The sequence below is a fragment of the Zea mays genome, chromosome 8 (genome assembly GCF_902167145.1).
Source record: "Zea mays cultivar B73 chromosome 8, Zm-B73-REFERENCE-NAM-5.0, whole genome shotgun sequence".
Taxonomy (NCBI): Eukaryota; Viridiplantae; Streptophyta; class Magnoliopsida; order Poales; family Poaceae; genus Zea; species Zea mays.
This window is the reverse complement of record NC_050103.1, coordinates 175,088,762-175,101,417: the sequence shown is the minus strand read 5'-3', so window position 1 is coordinate 175,101,417 and position 12,656 is coordinate 175,088,762. Positions and strand designations below refer to the sequence as shown.

The window sequence follows — 12,656 nt, the reverse complement described above, 5'->3', positions numbered from 1 at the left end:
ATCCGCACACTGTTTTAGCGACGAAATCATGTGTGCATTAGCCGATATGGTTCTGGCTAATATTAGTCGAATCACGCAGATTAAAATACCGAAGCTGAAATCCATTTGATTCGGTATGTTATTTCTCGCCTCGGTCTCAAATTAGATTTTCGTGGCTCGTGTCGTAATAATTCAGACTACAGATGAATTATTAAGTTTCGAATCAAATCAACTATGTTTAGGCATCGGGTAAATTTTTATCCGATTTCGACTAAACTAGTATGGTCTCAGAATAATGTATCCGATATCTAGTTCGTTTCCGTGTTGCCCGAAACAGTCACGAAAATTATCTGATTTTAGGAGTATTCACCAAATCAAATCCTATCTAATTTTTCTTTTATGCCTGATATTGTTTTGGGCCAATTTATTTGTATCTCTTTTAAACCTTAGTCCTATTATCCACTTACTTTTAAGTCTCCATTAACGAAAATGGGGGAAATCCCTTTATTACTTCAACCCATGTCACGCTTCAAGCCTTGTCTTCCATCGACATTATCTTCAGCCACCACACAGCAGGTCACGTAAATCTCCTTCTCACGTCTCTTGCTCCCTTGTTCTTATCTCAAGCCATCGTAATATCCTAGATTCCAGTACACGTGCCAGCTCGGGAATTCTCTCTGCATTCTATCACAACACGTCATCAGCCATGCAGATCAAGTTCTTGATAAGTTTTAGTGTTCGCCTCTGTGTACATAAATGCACCATGCGCATAAGCTCAGCTCGCCGGTCGAGCTCCCTGCTTCCATGGCCCTCGGCTTCTCCAGCTGCCGGTGCTTGCCCTCTGCCATGGCCGCGCCGGATTGAAGCCCCTGCCATGGCACTTCGCTTCCTCTGCGACGTTCTCCTCCCTCTAATCTTTCTGCTCGCCGGCAGTAATATCCAGTCGCGCCCTGGGTTTGCCCGAAGCTATGCGCGCCCGGTCGATCTCCCTGCTCCAGCGCTGCGCCCGACTCCAGCCAGCTCTGCTCCTCTTTCTCTCTGCTCGGCGTCCTTCCTCTGCCCGCTGAGTCCCTCCATCGCCTGGCCGCGCCCAGCTTCTTTGCTCCGTGCGCGCGCCTGCTCCTATGCGGCGCGGAACTTCCTCTGCGTCCAGGTCCCTCAGCTCGCGTCCATGCCGCGGCGTCCTGGTCCCTACTTGACCGTGTCACTCTGCGCTCGCGTCGCTGTCTGGTTCCGAGCGCCTGGGTCTTCTTTCCCCTGCGCTCGGTCATAGTCGCTGCGAGCCGTGAAACTCCCTGTGTCGAGCTCGGATCCCTGCGCAGCGGAGCTTTTCCCCTAGCCAAGATCGTCATTGCGCGCAGATTTTCTTTGCTGCTCGCCGCGCTCGATTCGTCGTGCGCTGGGCGCTGTCCGGCGCCGGTATTCGCCGACCCCGCCTCACCATGGGTGTGTGTCATCAATCTCGCCCTGTTCTGTCCACTCGATGTCGCGTGCTTTTGTGTCGTTTGCTACGCTTGGCACATCCGTGTCATTCGTGTTCGACATGTCCCCGGCACGGTTGTTTGCAGCTGCTCGGATAAACTTCTCTGTTTCGGCGTGTTCGCCATCGACCGCCCCCGGTGCTCGACGAATGGCTGGAACCCGGAATTCGTCGTCGTTTCTCATCCGCGATCTCGTCAACCTCTGCTCGACAAGTGTTCGATGAAGGGCCTGAGCCAAGTGTTGTTGCTACTTCCACGAATTTCTCATCGAATTGGTAATAGTACTCTAGCTCGCTACTCCTACTAATCAATTAATTCGATGAATATATTGGATGAATATTACCCGCGACGTTAGAATCAGATACTTGTGATGTGCTGTAGTAATTATCTGTATTTCATTGTATATGTTTGATGTTAGGTTATTTCTCTACGGGATAGGATATTGTATTTCGATATTTAATCTCGTCTGGTATGTAGACTTGTTAGGTGTTCGAGAAAATGTCTGAATTAGAAATCGTTGTTGTTATCAGGTGTTGAGTCAAATATGGTCCCAATGAGCTGTGCCGTTTTTATTGCTATTAGAATTGATGAATGGTTCGATTAAATATATTATCACGATGATTCTCTTATTTATAGCACAGATGCGCGGTAGCGATCTGTGTTACTTAGCGCTAGTTTGTTTCCTTTGTGTGTTTGCGTGTAGGTTCATTCCCTACGAGGCATCACCGTTTGCGCTAAGCACGTTTGGCCCATCTAGTTCACTTGCACGCCAGGTGTTCGATGAATCACCTGAACTGAGACTCGTTGTCGTTTCCACGACATCTGAGTCAATTTAGCATTAGTGAGCCGGTTTGTTAATTCTCTAGCTTAGGAATATATATAGGATTTGTGTTTTGTATTAGCGCTTCTTGTTCAAGTCAGATTCGGTTAAGTTAAAATAGCGCGAACGTTGTACTTAGTAATATCCCGGTATCTGGTAATTGCTTTTAAATGTTATTTGTGCCTCGTCACTAGATATTCGATTCACTATCGTGTAGCCAAAATTAGGCTAATTATATTAAATATGTATTATTTGTTGTTTCATGATGTTTGCGTTAGGTTCGTTTAATTTAAAGAAGCGTAATTATTACGCGTAGTCGAATATCGATAACTAGTATTTCCGTATGAACTTGTACAACGCCTCGCCGCTAGGTGTTCCGCTATCGCGTAGCACTATTTAGGTGTGTGATATTCTTGTCGATATGCATTCATGTGCATAATGCATTTCATTCAGGTACGTTAATTAATCACGCGATGCGGAAGACGAACCAAGTCGACCCCAAGCGCGGGCTAATCCGCAGGATGATGTTGATGGACAATCCGGAAGATGGATAGACGAAACAAGTATCAGAACAAGGATGATCGTCAAGTGGACATCGTCTAACAACACTAACCTAGTGTTTCTTCCAGGCAAGCCCCGGTGCATGCAACCCCTTCCTTGTGTTTTTAAATTATTTTTGCACACTTTAAGTCTAGTGAAATGTGCATTAGGTTTATAGAAGTTGCTTGGAAACCCTTCGATGCATTGCCTACCTTGAAATCCATTCCTTTTATAGATACTTCTGGTGAAGTATCAAAATATGATTTAAAAAAAATGCTTAGCCCTGCTTATAGGCAGATAGAGTTTGTCCTTTGCACTTATGCCTAGCTCAGGTTGATCCTGAGGAAGGATGATCTCTACCTGCACGGATATTTTTATTGGGAGCATGGTGGGATCTTACTGTAAAGTTCCCTATAATGCTCTTTTCATCCTTAGGAACACAAAACAATCCTAAGGGTGGAAGTACTTAACTCGAGACTTGGGCTAGGAACAGATGATGTTCCGTCCGGGTCAATTAAGGATTGGATGCGTATGTAGGCCTGATAGATCAAGGACTATCTTAACTAGCCACATGCCCTGGAAATGGGACAGGGTAAGCTTGAACCCGGCTATTCCATACGTGAAAAGACAACCGCGCACTGGGCGTGGGAGATGGTGGGAGTAGCGTGTGCCCTCCTGGCTAGAGGCTGGATGGAGGAGTACTGTGCTCCCGGGTAGCGCGGACCGGTTCACGTTGTGGAGGATCTGTGGGAACGGTTGACATATGCAAGGGTTAAGTGCTACATATGTCGTGTGGTTAGAGATCCTCAGCTGAGTAAATCGATTCGGATCGCCGTTATATCCCCGGAGAGTGGAGACTTGATCACTGACCTGCAACCTAAGTCAGGATGTGAATCTCATGAATAAAAATGATGTTGTATTGATGATATGGTGAAAGTAGACCATATGCAAACAAAGTCTATTAATATTTAATTTGGCGTTAAAATATTGGAAGTAAGGACTCACTTTAGTAAGCTATTTCTGCAAAAGTATCTAAGTTGATTCTTGCTAAAGCCTCTCCTTGATTCCCAAATCCAGCATACCCTTGAGAGTCTTTTCTTTAGTCGGGTAAGTCTTGCTGAGTAATTCCATACTCAGGGTTTTATTCTCTGTTGTTTTTCAGGTTCTATCTTTGTGCTGCTTTTGATGGTGTTAAGTGCCGGTGGGCTCGGCCTTCTTATATAAGTATAACCCGTCTTTATCTTCTTACTGAGGATGGTCATTTGAGCTAGCATATATTTCAAACTTATACTTTTGTAATCACTCCGATAAAATAATATAAATTTTTTGTAACTTGTAAAATTTGGTAATAAGATTTCCGCTGCAAAAATATTGGTGTGTGTGATTTGTGTTACTTAATCCCGCGGTTCTGGTTGTAAGTGGTTTATCCGGTGTCCTTGGGGCAATCGGACGGATCCTGTTAAGTTATCTGGTGCACATGCATGGCCGTCTGAGGTCTTTGAGACAAGGACAGGTGCATGTGGGCCCGATAACTTGGAGGTTCTGCCACAGCTGGTATCGGAGCTGGATTAAGTATATACAGTCACATACGTATTTTCAAAACAAAAGTTTTGGTTTTAGAAAACCTATTTTCAACTAAACACATTGTTTGGCTTTGAAAAACAGTTTTGAAAAACTATAATGCTAGCGACATTCTCTATTAAGCCATAAAGTAAGGACTATCAGGTGGCTTAGTTGAAAACCATAACCCACAACCGGGTGGGTATTGCATACATGTGTATTGTTATTTTTGAGGCCATTCAGTTTTGAATGGATCGACGCTCAAGGTAAGGTGAGATGTGAGAGCATGACCGAACAACCGTCGGTCTAGGGAAGAGTGTAAAAAGCGCTTGATTATATACATATTCCACATATATATATGAAGGCTGTGATGTGGAGTATTTACTTTTCCGGGAATTCAGTACCCCATGCGTGTGTATGGGTATACAGACATGGGAATACTGAGAAATGTAATGTACTTGCAACGACGCACCTACGCTCAGGTAAGAAGGTGAGTGACCATAATGAGTTGCCCTATGGTTAAAGTGTGGCAACGGCGCCTATGCGTGGCTCGGCGCTTAATGATGAGCTGGCCTCCATATAGCAATATATGGAGTATAAATTGTGATAAACTATCATGTGTGAACTGCATCATTGGGAATTGGGCTGTGATGGAATTTTCTGCAGGTACACTAACCCTGAAAACGTATGTGTAGTTGACGACTAGTAAAATACCGAGAGAGTCGTAAGTATGCCACCGATATAGAACGCTATTGCCGCAGTATGTTGGCAAAATCAGTGAGGACGAATAAGACGAGCATGCATCTTGATTGTTGCATTATGTTTGTTACCTATACACCCAAAATGCTTCTCTCACCTTTATTCCAAAACTTGGTGATTGTAAATGATGTGGTGTCCTAGGGATACAGGTTTAGATTGCTTTTAGCTTTTCATAATTTGACCATTAGTGCAAATGCGTTTGCCCTTGTGCTTGATGTGTCGATAGAAGGTTAGTGACTTGTTTTGCCCAAACCCAAAATTAGGCCATGTTCTTCCTTGGTGAACTTAGACCCAAATTTGAATTGTCCATTATCACTCCATGACAAAGCCCATACAAATAAATGCTTAGATAATTTCTGTGTTGAACATAAAATGTACCCAAGCTTAAAACAAGAATCTCAAGTCATGTCTCCTTCTAGAACCATTCCCTTGTTCAGTTGATGCAGGTTGAGGTCTCTATTGTATTTGGCCTCTCCTTGCGGATTATCTTGTCACTTCATCAACCTAACCCAGAACAGACCTGTCTGAGTATTTTCTTGAAATTGATGCCTTTGGTTTCCCCATATCTATCCAAGGCATACCCACTTAATCTTATGATTGTTTTCCGTCCGTATCTAATAGATACTAATCCTTGTCCTCATGATCTCTATAATGGGCGTAGAAATATTTTTGGACTAAAGCAACAGTCTCCCATCATACTCCTTTCATCAAGTTAGGTTTTGGCCATATCGTGTTCATTTCATCGGGCCATGATCTATTTGGCTCTCTACTTGTAACCATTCCTACAGGTGGAGTCTCTTTTGTATATTGTCATCCTTGACCAGTCTATTTGTGTTGTGTGAGATTTCTTATTGGTTATGTCTAGTATTGGCGTTATGACTAAAATTGATGATGCCACGCCAAAACCGAGGGCCTCCTGTGGGTATACACACAAGGTTGTGCTGCTCGGTACACGCTAGTATCACAGTTAGTAGTCATAATCCATTATGAGACTATATCGATATGTTATCTCTGCACAAATTATTCTTACCACGTGAGATTCATTATTGGTGCCAGTTTTGTAATGGTGTCATGGTTAAGGACTTATGGTACCGCGGCGAAACTGAGAGCCCCTTGTGAATGTACACGCAAGGTTCTGCTGCTTGGCGCATGCCGATATCGAAGTCTCTAGTCATGATCCGTTATAGGATTACACTGGTGTGTTATCTTCCGTGGATATCTTCCTTGAAACGATTTCTATGTTGTTTGTCAAGTGACCAAGCAACATCTATCATCTCTATGGGATCAAAAGGGCATACCACTTTCATGTGTGGTCTTATTTCTTTTGATCTTGGTAGTGACTACTCATACAAGTTCCCTTTACATCCTTTCTTGTAAAGGTGAAGTCTTGGAGCTTTTTAGTGTTGGAAAACAGCTAATTAGCTCTCAAATTGGAGATTGACTTTTCCTGCTGCTGAGATGCAGGAGTTTGTTCATTCGCTCTCTTATTTAATCCATGTATTCCCTCACCAAGTCAGTTCATCTTGCATGAGGGAATGGATGAACAATCTGACCAAATGGATTTTTACCCAAATACATAATCTCTTGTTAACAGGGTGAACTCTCAACCCTTGGCTTACCGATGGTACTGAGAGGACCTGCTCAATGTAAGTTTAACAAGTTGGTTTTTACTAACTTGTAACTGCCCAATGAACAAAGGTTGAGTTTAGAGATCGATTGTCGAGTTGTCTAAACTCACTCTGGTTTAACCCACCCTGAAGAAAGCACTTATAAGAAATGAGATTAAGTCGGCCAGTAACCACCTAATCATCGCCCTAGTCATGCCTCGAACGCCTCACGTGTGCTTTTCCAGCATGTGTGATCAAGTCGATCCATGCCTAGTGCTCGATAAAATGGATTGGTTGCGAAGGCAGCATCTACAGATCCATTCGCGGATGATTTTTCTCGAATCTATACCATCTTTCATAGACTTGAATTCTCGGGTTAACCACATGTTAACCACGACAGTATTCGACGTCCACATCCGTCTCATGCGCTACGAACTCACTGTGACGCTTGTTGGTAAACTTCATTTTGTATGTTTTACCCAAGATGGTGCATCTGATTCTGTTGGGGTAAAATCGCCTATTTGCTGCTCACTCAACAGACTCAGATAGTACAGTGTCATCAGAAAAAGCAAACTGCACACATGGAACCTTATGTGTTCCTCTGGCAGATATCGTCTCTATTGGTGGACATTTCTAAATTTGCCTAAGGCGATACATGTTATGTCCGCTAGAGAAACCGCATTCTGAGGCACTCGCCTTCGCCCAAGACTGTCTTATGATTATCGCTGATACGAACATGGGTTACATACTTCTCTACCCTTAGAAGTCTTTCGATCCGAATCTCGGGACGAGATTCTTTTAAGGGGGGAGGATTGTAACACCCCAGGTGTTTATATTCCGCTCGACAACGAGTACGGATTTAAGCACGTAATCAGTGGATAAAATGGATTTTTAAATTCTAAACATCTTCGTCTATCGCGATTTTTATATCGCATCGGTGTCGTCTGTCGCGAGCGCGACATCGTTTTTATTTCTATCTATCCGGGCTCTTCCTAAAATTTTCGTGATGTTCGGAACATATTTGTTCCGAAAATCGGTGCGTCCGGTGATTATTTAAAATTCATCGTTCGCGCGAATACGAATTCGGAAGCCCGACTCACTCGGATGATTTTATCTCGGACAAATTCAGTTGAACTTGACGACTAAATTGTTCGGGGTAAAATAATTCAGCTCGCGCGAAATTGTGCGTGGGGTTTGGATCCAACTTATCCATCCGCACACTGTTTTAGCGACGAAATCATGTGTGCATTAGCCGATATGGTTCTGGCTAATATTAGTCGAATCACGCAGATTAAAATACCGAAGCTGAAATCCATTTGATTCGGTATGTTATTTCTCGCCTCGGTCTCAAATTAGATTTTCGTGGCTCGTGTCGTAATAATTCAGACTACGGATGAATTATTAAGTTTCGAATCAAATCAACTATGTTTAGGCATCGGGTAAATTTTTATCCGATTTCGACTAAACTAGTATGGTCTCAGAATAATGTATCTGATATCTAGTTCGTTTCCGTGTTGTCCGAAACAGTCACGAAAATTATCTGATTTTAGGAGTACTCACCAAATCAAATCCTATCTAATTTTTCTTTTATGCCTGATATTGTTTTGGGCCAATTTATTTGTATCTCTTTTAAACCTTAGTCCTATTATCCACTTACTTTTAAGTCTCCATTAACGAAAATGGGGGAAATCCCTTTATTACTTCAACCCATGTCACGCTTCAAGCCTTGTCTTCTATCGACATTATCTTCAGCCACCACACAGCAGGTCACGTAAATCTCCTTCTCACGTCTCTTGCTCCCTTGTTCTTATCTCAAGCCATCGTAATATCCTAGATTCCAGTACACGTGCCAGCTCGGGAATTCTCTCTGCATTCTATCACAACACGTCATCAGCCATGCAGATCAAGTTCTTGATAAGTTTTAGTGTTCGCCTCTGTGTACATAAATGCACCATGCGCATAAGCTCAGCTCGCCGGTCGAGCTCCCTGCTTCCATGGCCCTCGGCTTCTCCAGCTGCCGGTGCTTGCCCTCTGCCATGGCCGCGCCGGATTGAAGCCCCTGCCATGGCACTTCGCTTCCTCTGCGACGTTCTCCTCCCTCTAATCTTTCTGCTCGCCGGCAGTAATATCCAGTCGCGCCCTGGGTTTGCCCGAAGCTATGCGCGCCCGGTCGATCTCCCTGCTCCAGCGCTGCGCCCGACTCCAGCCAGCTCTGCTCCTCTTTCTCTCTGCTCGGCGTCCTTCCTCTGCCCGCTGAGTCCCTCCATCGCCTGGCCGCGCCCAGCTTCTTTGCTCCGTGCGCGCGCCTGCTCCTATGCGGCGCGGAACTTCCTCTGCGTCCAGGTCCCTCAGCTCGCGTCCATGCCGCGGCGTCCTGGTCCCTACTTGACCGTGTCACTCTGCGCTCGCGTCGCTGTCTGGTTCCGAGCGCCTGGGTCTTCTTTCCCCTGCGCTCGGTCATAGTCGCTGCGAGCCTGCGAGCCGTGAAACTCCCTGTGTCGAGCTCGGATCCCTGCGCAGCGGAGCTTTTCCCCTAGCCAAGATCGTCATTGCGCGCAGATTTTCTTTGCTGCTCGCCGCGCTCGATTCGTCGTGCGCTGGGCGCTGTCCGGCGCCGGTATTCGCCGACCCCGCCTCACCATGGGTGTGTGTCATCAATCTCGCCCTGTTCTGTCCACTCGATGTCGCGTGCTTCTGTGTCGTTTGCTACGCTTGGCACATCCGTGTCATTCGTGTTCGACATGTCCCCGGCACGGTTGTTTGCAGCTGCTCGGATAAACTTCTCTGTTTCGGCGTGTTCGCCATCGACCGCCCCCGGTGCTCGACGAATGGCTGGAACCCGGAATTCGTCGTCGTTTCTCATCCGCGATCTCGTCAACCTCTGCTCGACAAGTGTTCGATGAAGGGCCTGAGCCAAGTGTTGTTGCTACTTCCACGAATTTCTCATCGAATTGGTAATAGTACTCTAGCTCGCTACTCCTACTAATCAATTAATTCGATGAATATATTGGATGAATATTACCCGCGACGTTAGAATCAGATACTTGTGATGTGCTGTAGTAATTATCTGTATTTCATTGTATATGTTTGATGTTAGGTTATTTCTCTACGGGATAGGATATTGTATTTCGATATTTAATCTCGTCTGGTATGTAGACTTGTTAGGTGTTCGAGAAAATGTCTGAATTAGAAATCGTTGTTGTTATCAGGTGTTGAGTCAAATATGGTCCCAATGAGCTGTGCCGTTTTTATTGCTATTAGAATTGATGAATGGTTCGATTAAATATATTATCACGATGATTCTCTTATTTATAGCACAGATGCGCGGTAGCGATCTGCGTTACTTAGCGCTAGTTTGTTTCCTTTGTGTGTTTGCGTGTAGGTTCATTCCCTACGAGGCATCACCGTTTGCGCTAAGCACGTTTGGCCCATCTAGTTCACTTGCACGCTAGGTGTTCGATGAATCACCTGAACTGGGACTCGTTGTCGTTTCCACGACATCTGAGTCAATTTAACATTAGTGAGCCGGTTTGTTAATTCTCTAGCTTAGGAATATATATAGGATTTGTGTTTTGTATTAGCGCTTCTTGTTCAAGTCAGATTCGGTTAAGTTAAAATAGCGCGAACGTTGTACTTAGTAATATCCCGGTATCTGGTAATTGCTTTTAAATGTTATTTGTGCCTCGTCACTAGATATTCGATTCACTATCGTGTAGCCAAAATTAGGCTAATTATATTAAATATGTATTATTTGTTGTTTCATGATGTTTGCGTTAGGTTCGTTTAATTTAAAGAAGCGTAATTATTACGCGTAGTCGAATATCGATAACTAGTATTTCCGTATGAACTTGTACAACGCCTCGCCGCTAGGTGTTCCGCTATCGCGTAGCACTATTTAGGTGTGTGATATTCTTGTCGATATGCATTCATGTGCATAATCCATTTCATTCAGGTACGTTAATTAATCACGCGATGCGGAAGACGAACCAAGTCGATCCCAAGCGCGGGCTAATCCGCAGGATGATGTTGATGGACAATCCGGAAGATGGATAGACGAAACAAGTATCAGAACAAGGATGATCGTCAAGTGGACATCGTCTAACAACACTAACCTAGTGTTTCTTCCAGACAAGCCCCGGTGCATGCAACCCCTTCCTTGTGTTTTTAAATTATTTTTGCACACTTTAAGTCTAGTGAAATGTGCATTAGGTTTATAGAAGTTGCTTGGAAACCCTTCGATGCATTGCCTACCTTGAAATCCATCCCTTTTATAGATACTTCTGGTGAAGTATCAAAATATGATTTACAAAAAAAATGCTTAGCCCTGCTTATAGGCAGATAGAGTTTGTCCTTTGCACTTATGCCTAGCTCAGGTTGATCCTGAGGAAGGATGATCTCTACCTGCACGGATATTTTCATTGGGAGCATGGTGGGATCTTACTGTAAAGTTCCCTATAATGCTCTTTTCATCCTTAGAAACACAAAACAATCCTAAGGGTGGAAGTACTTAACTCGAGACTTGGGCTAGGAACAGATGATGTTCCGTCCGGGTCAATTAAGGATTGGATGCGTATGTAGGCCTGATAGATCAAGGACTATCTTAACTAGCCACATGCCCTGGAAATGGGACAGGGTAAGCTTGAACCCGGCTATTCCATATGTGAAAAGACAACCGCGCACTGGGCGTGGGAGATGGTGGGAGTAGCGTGTGCCCTCCTGGCTAGAGGCTGGATGGAGGAGTACTGTGCTCCCGGGTAGCGCGGACCGGTTCACGTTGTGGAGGATCTGTGGGAACGGTTGACATATGCAAGGGTTAAGTGCTACATATGTCGTGTGGTTAGAGATCCTCAGCTGAGTAAATCGATTCGGATCGCCGTTATATCCCCGGAGAGTGGAGACTTGATCACTGACCTGCAACCTAAGTCAGGATGTGAATCTCATGAATAAAAATGATGTTGTATTGATGATATGGTGAAAGTAGACCATATGCAAACAAAGTCTATTAATATTTAATTTGGCGTTAAAATATTGGAAGTAAGGACTCACTTTAGTAAGCTATTTCTGCAAAAGTATCTAAGTTGATTCTTGCTAAAGCCTCTCCTTGATTCCCAAATCCAGCATACCCTTGAGAGTCTTTTCTTTAGTCGGGTAAGTCTTGCTGAGTAATTCCATACTCAGGGTTTTATTCCCTGTTGTTTTTCAGGTTCTATCTTTGTGCTGCTTTTGATGGTGTTAAGTGCCGGTGGGCTCGGCCTTCTTATATAAGTATAACCCGTCTTTATCTTCTTACTGAGGATGGTCATTTGAGCTAGCATATATTTCAAACTTATACTTTTGTAATCACTCCGATAAAATAATATAAATTTTTTGTAACTTGTAATATTTGGTAATAAGATTTCCGCTGCAAAAATATTGGTGTGTGTGATTTGTGTTACTTAATCCCGCGGTTCTGGTTGTAAGTGGTTTATCCGGTGTCCTTGGGGCAATCGGACGGATCCTGTTAAGTTATCTGGTGCACATGCATGGCCGTCTGAGGTCTTTGAGACAAGGACAGGTGCATGTGGGCCCGATAACTTGGAGGTTCTGCCACAGAGCCGATTTTTGGAAAATATTGTCAAAATTACACGAAGTAAGCTTCGAATTACAGCTTCGTCAGCCTGCACACAAAAGAGGGATCTCTCTTTCCAAAGCATGGCTATCTTTATTTTTACAAACTACAGATCTTCTTTCTTTACGAAGCATGAAAAGAAGGGAAGGTGTTTTTTCGCCGAAGGCTCAATAACGGTATGTATGTAAGTTTCATGCATCGTAAAGAAATAGATTATAATAGTTTACATATTCAATCCAAAGTTACACACATCAAATATTACAGCTTCGTTACAATAAAAAGCACAATGTCCATTCTAGTGT

The 12,656-nt window shown here is 44.0% G+C and overlaps 2 protein-coding genes across 2 annotated transcripts; both read left to right on the top strand.

Moving 5' to 3' along the window:
* The first annotated feature begins 770 nt into the window (after positions 1-770).
* On the top strand, positions 771-1,988 carry LOC100384107 (uncharacterized). The gene has a single exon (NM_001176696.2). The coding sequence runs from the start codon at positions 854-856 to the stop codon at positions 1,250-1,252; it is 399 nt and encodes a 132-aa protein (NP_001170167.1). The 5' UTR covers positions 771-853; the 3' UTR covers positions 1,253-1,988.
* Positions 1,989-6,805: 4,817 nt separating this feature from the next.
* Positions 6,806-12,179, top strand: LOC111589976 (uncharacterized). The gene is made up of 2 exons (XM_023300909.2): positions 6,806-9,700; positions 10,699-12,179. The coding sequence occupies exon 1, from the start codon at positions 8,643-8,645 to the stop codon at positions 9,207-9,209; it is 567 nt and encodes a 188-aa protein (XP_023156677.1). The 5' UTR covers positions 6,806-8,642; the 3' UTR covers positions 9,210-9,700; positions 10,699-12,179.
* Positions 12,180-12,656: the final 477 nt, after the last annotated feature.

What these genes read in the sequence shown, in the direction of transcription:
- LOC111589976 (XM_023300909.2), top strand. Translation starts at nt 8,643, where the DNA reads ATGCAGATCAAGTTCTTGATAAGTTTTAGTGTTCGCCTCTGTGTACAT.
- LOC100384107 (NM_001176696.2), top strand. Translation starts at nt 854, where the DNA reads ATGGCACTTCGCTTCCTCTGCGACGTTCTCCTCCCTCTAATCTTTCTG.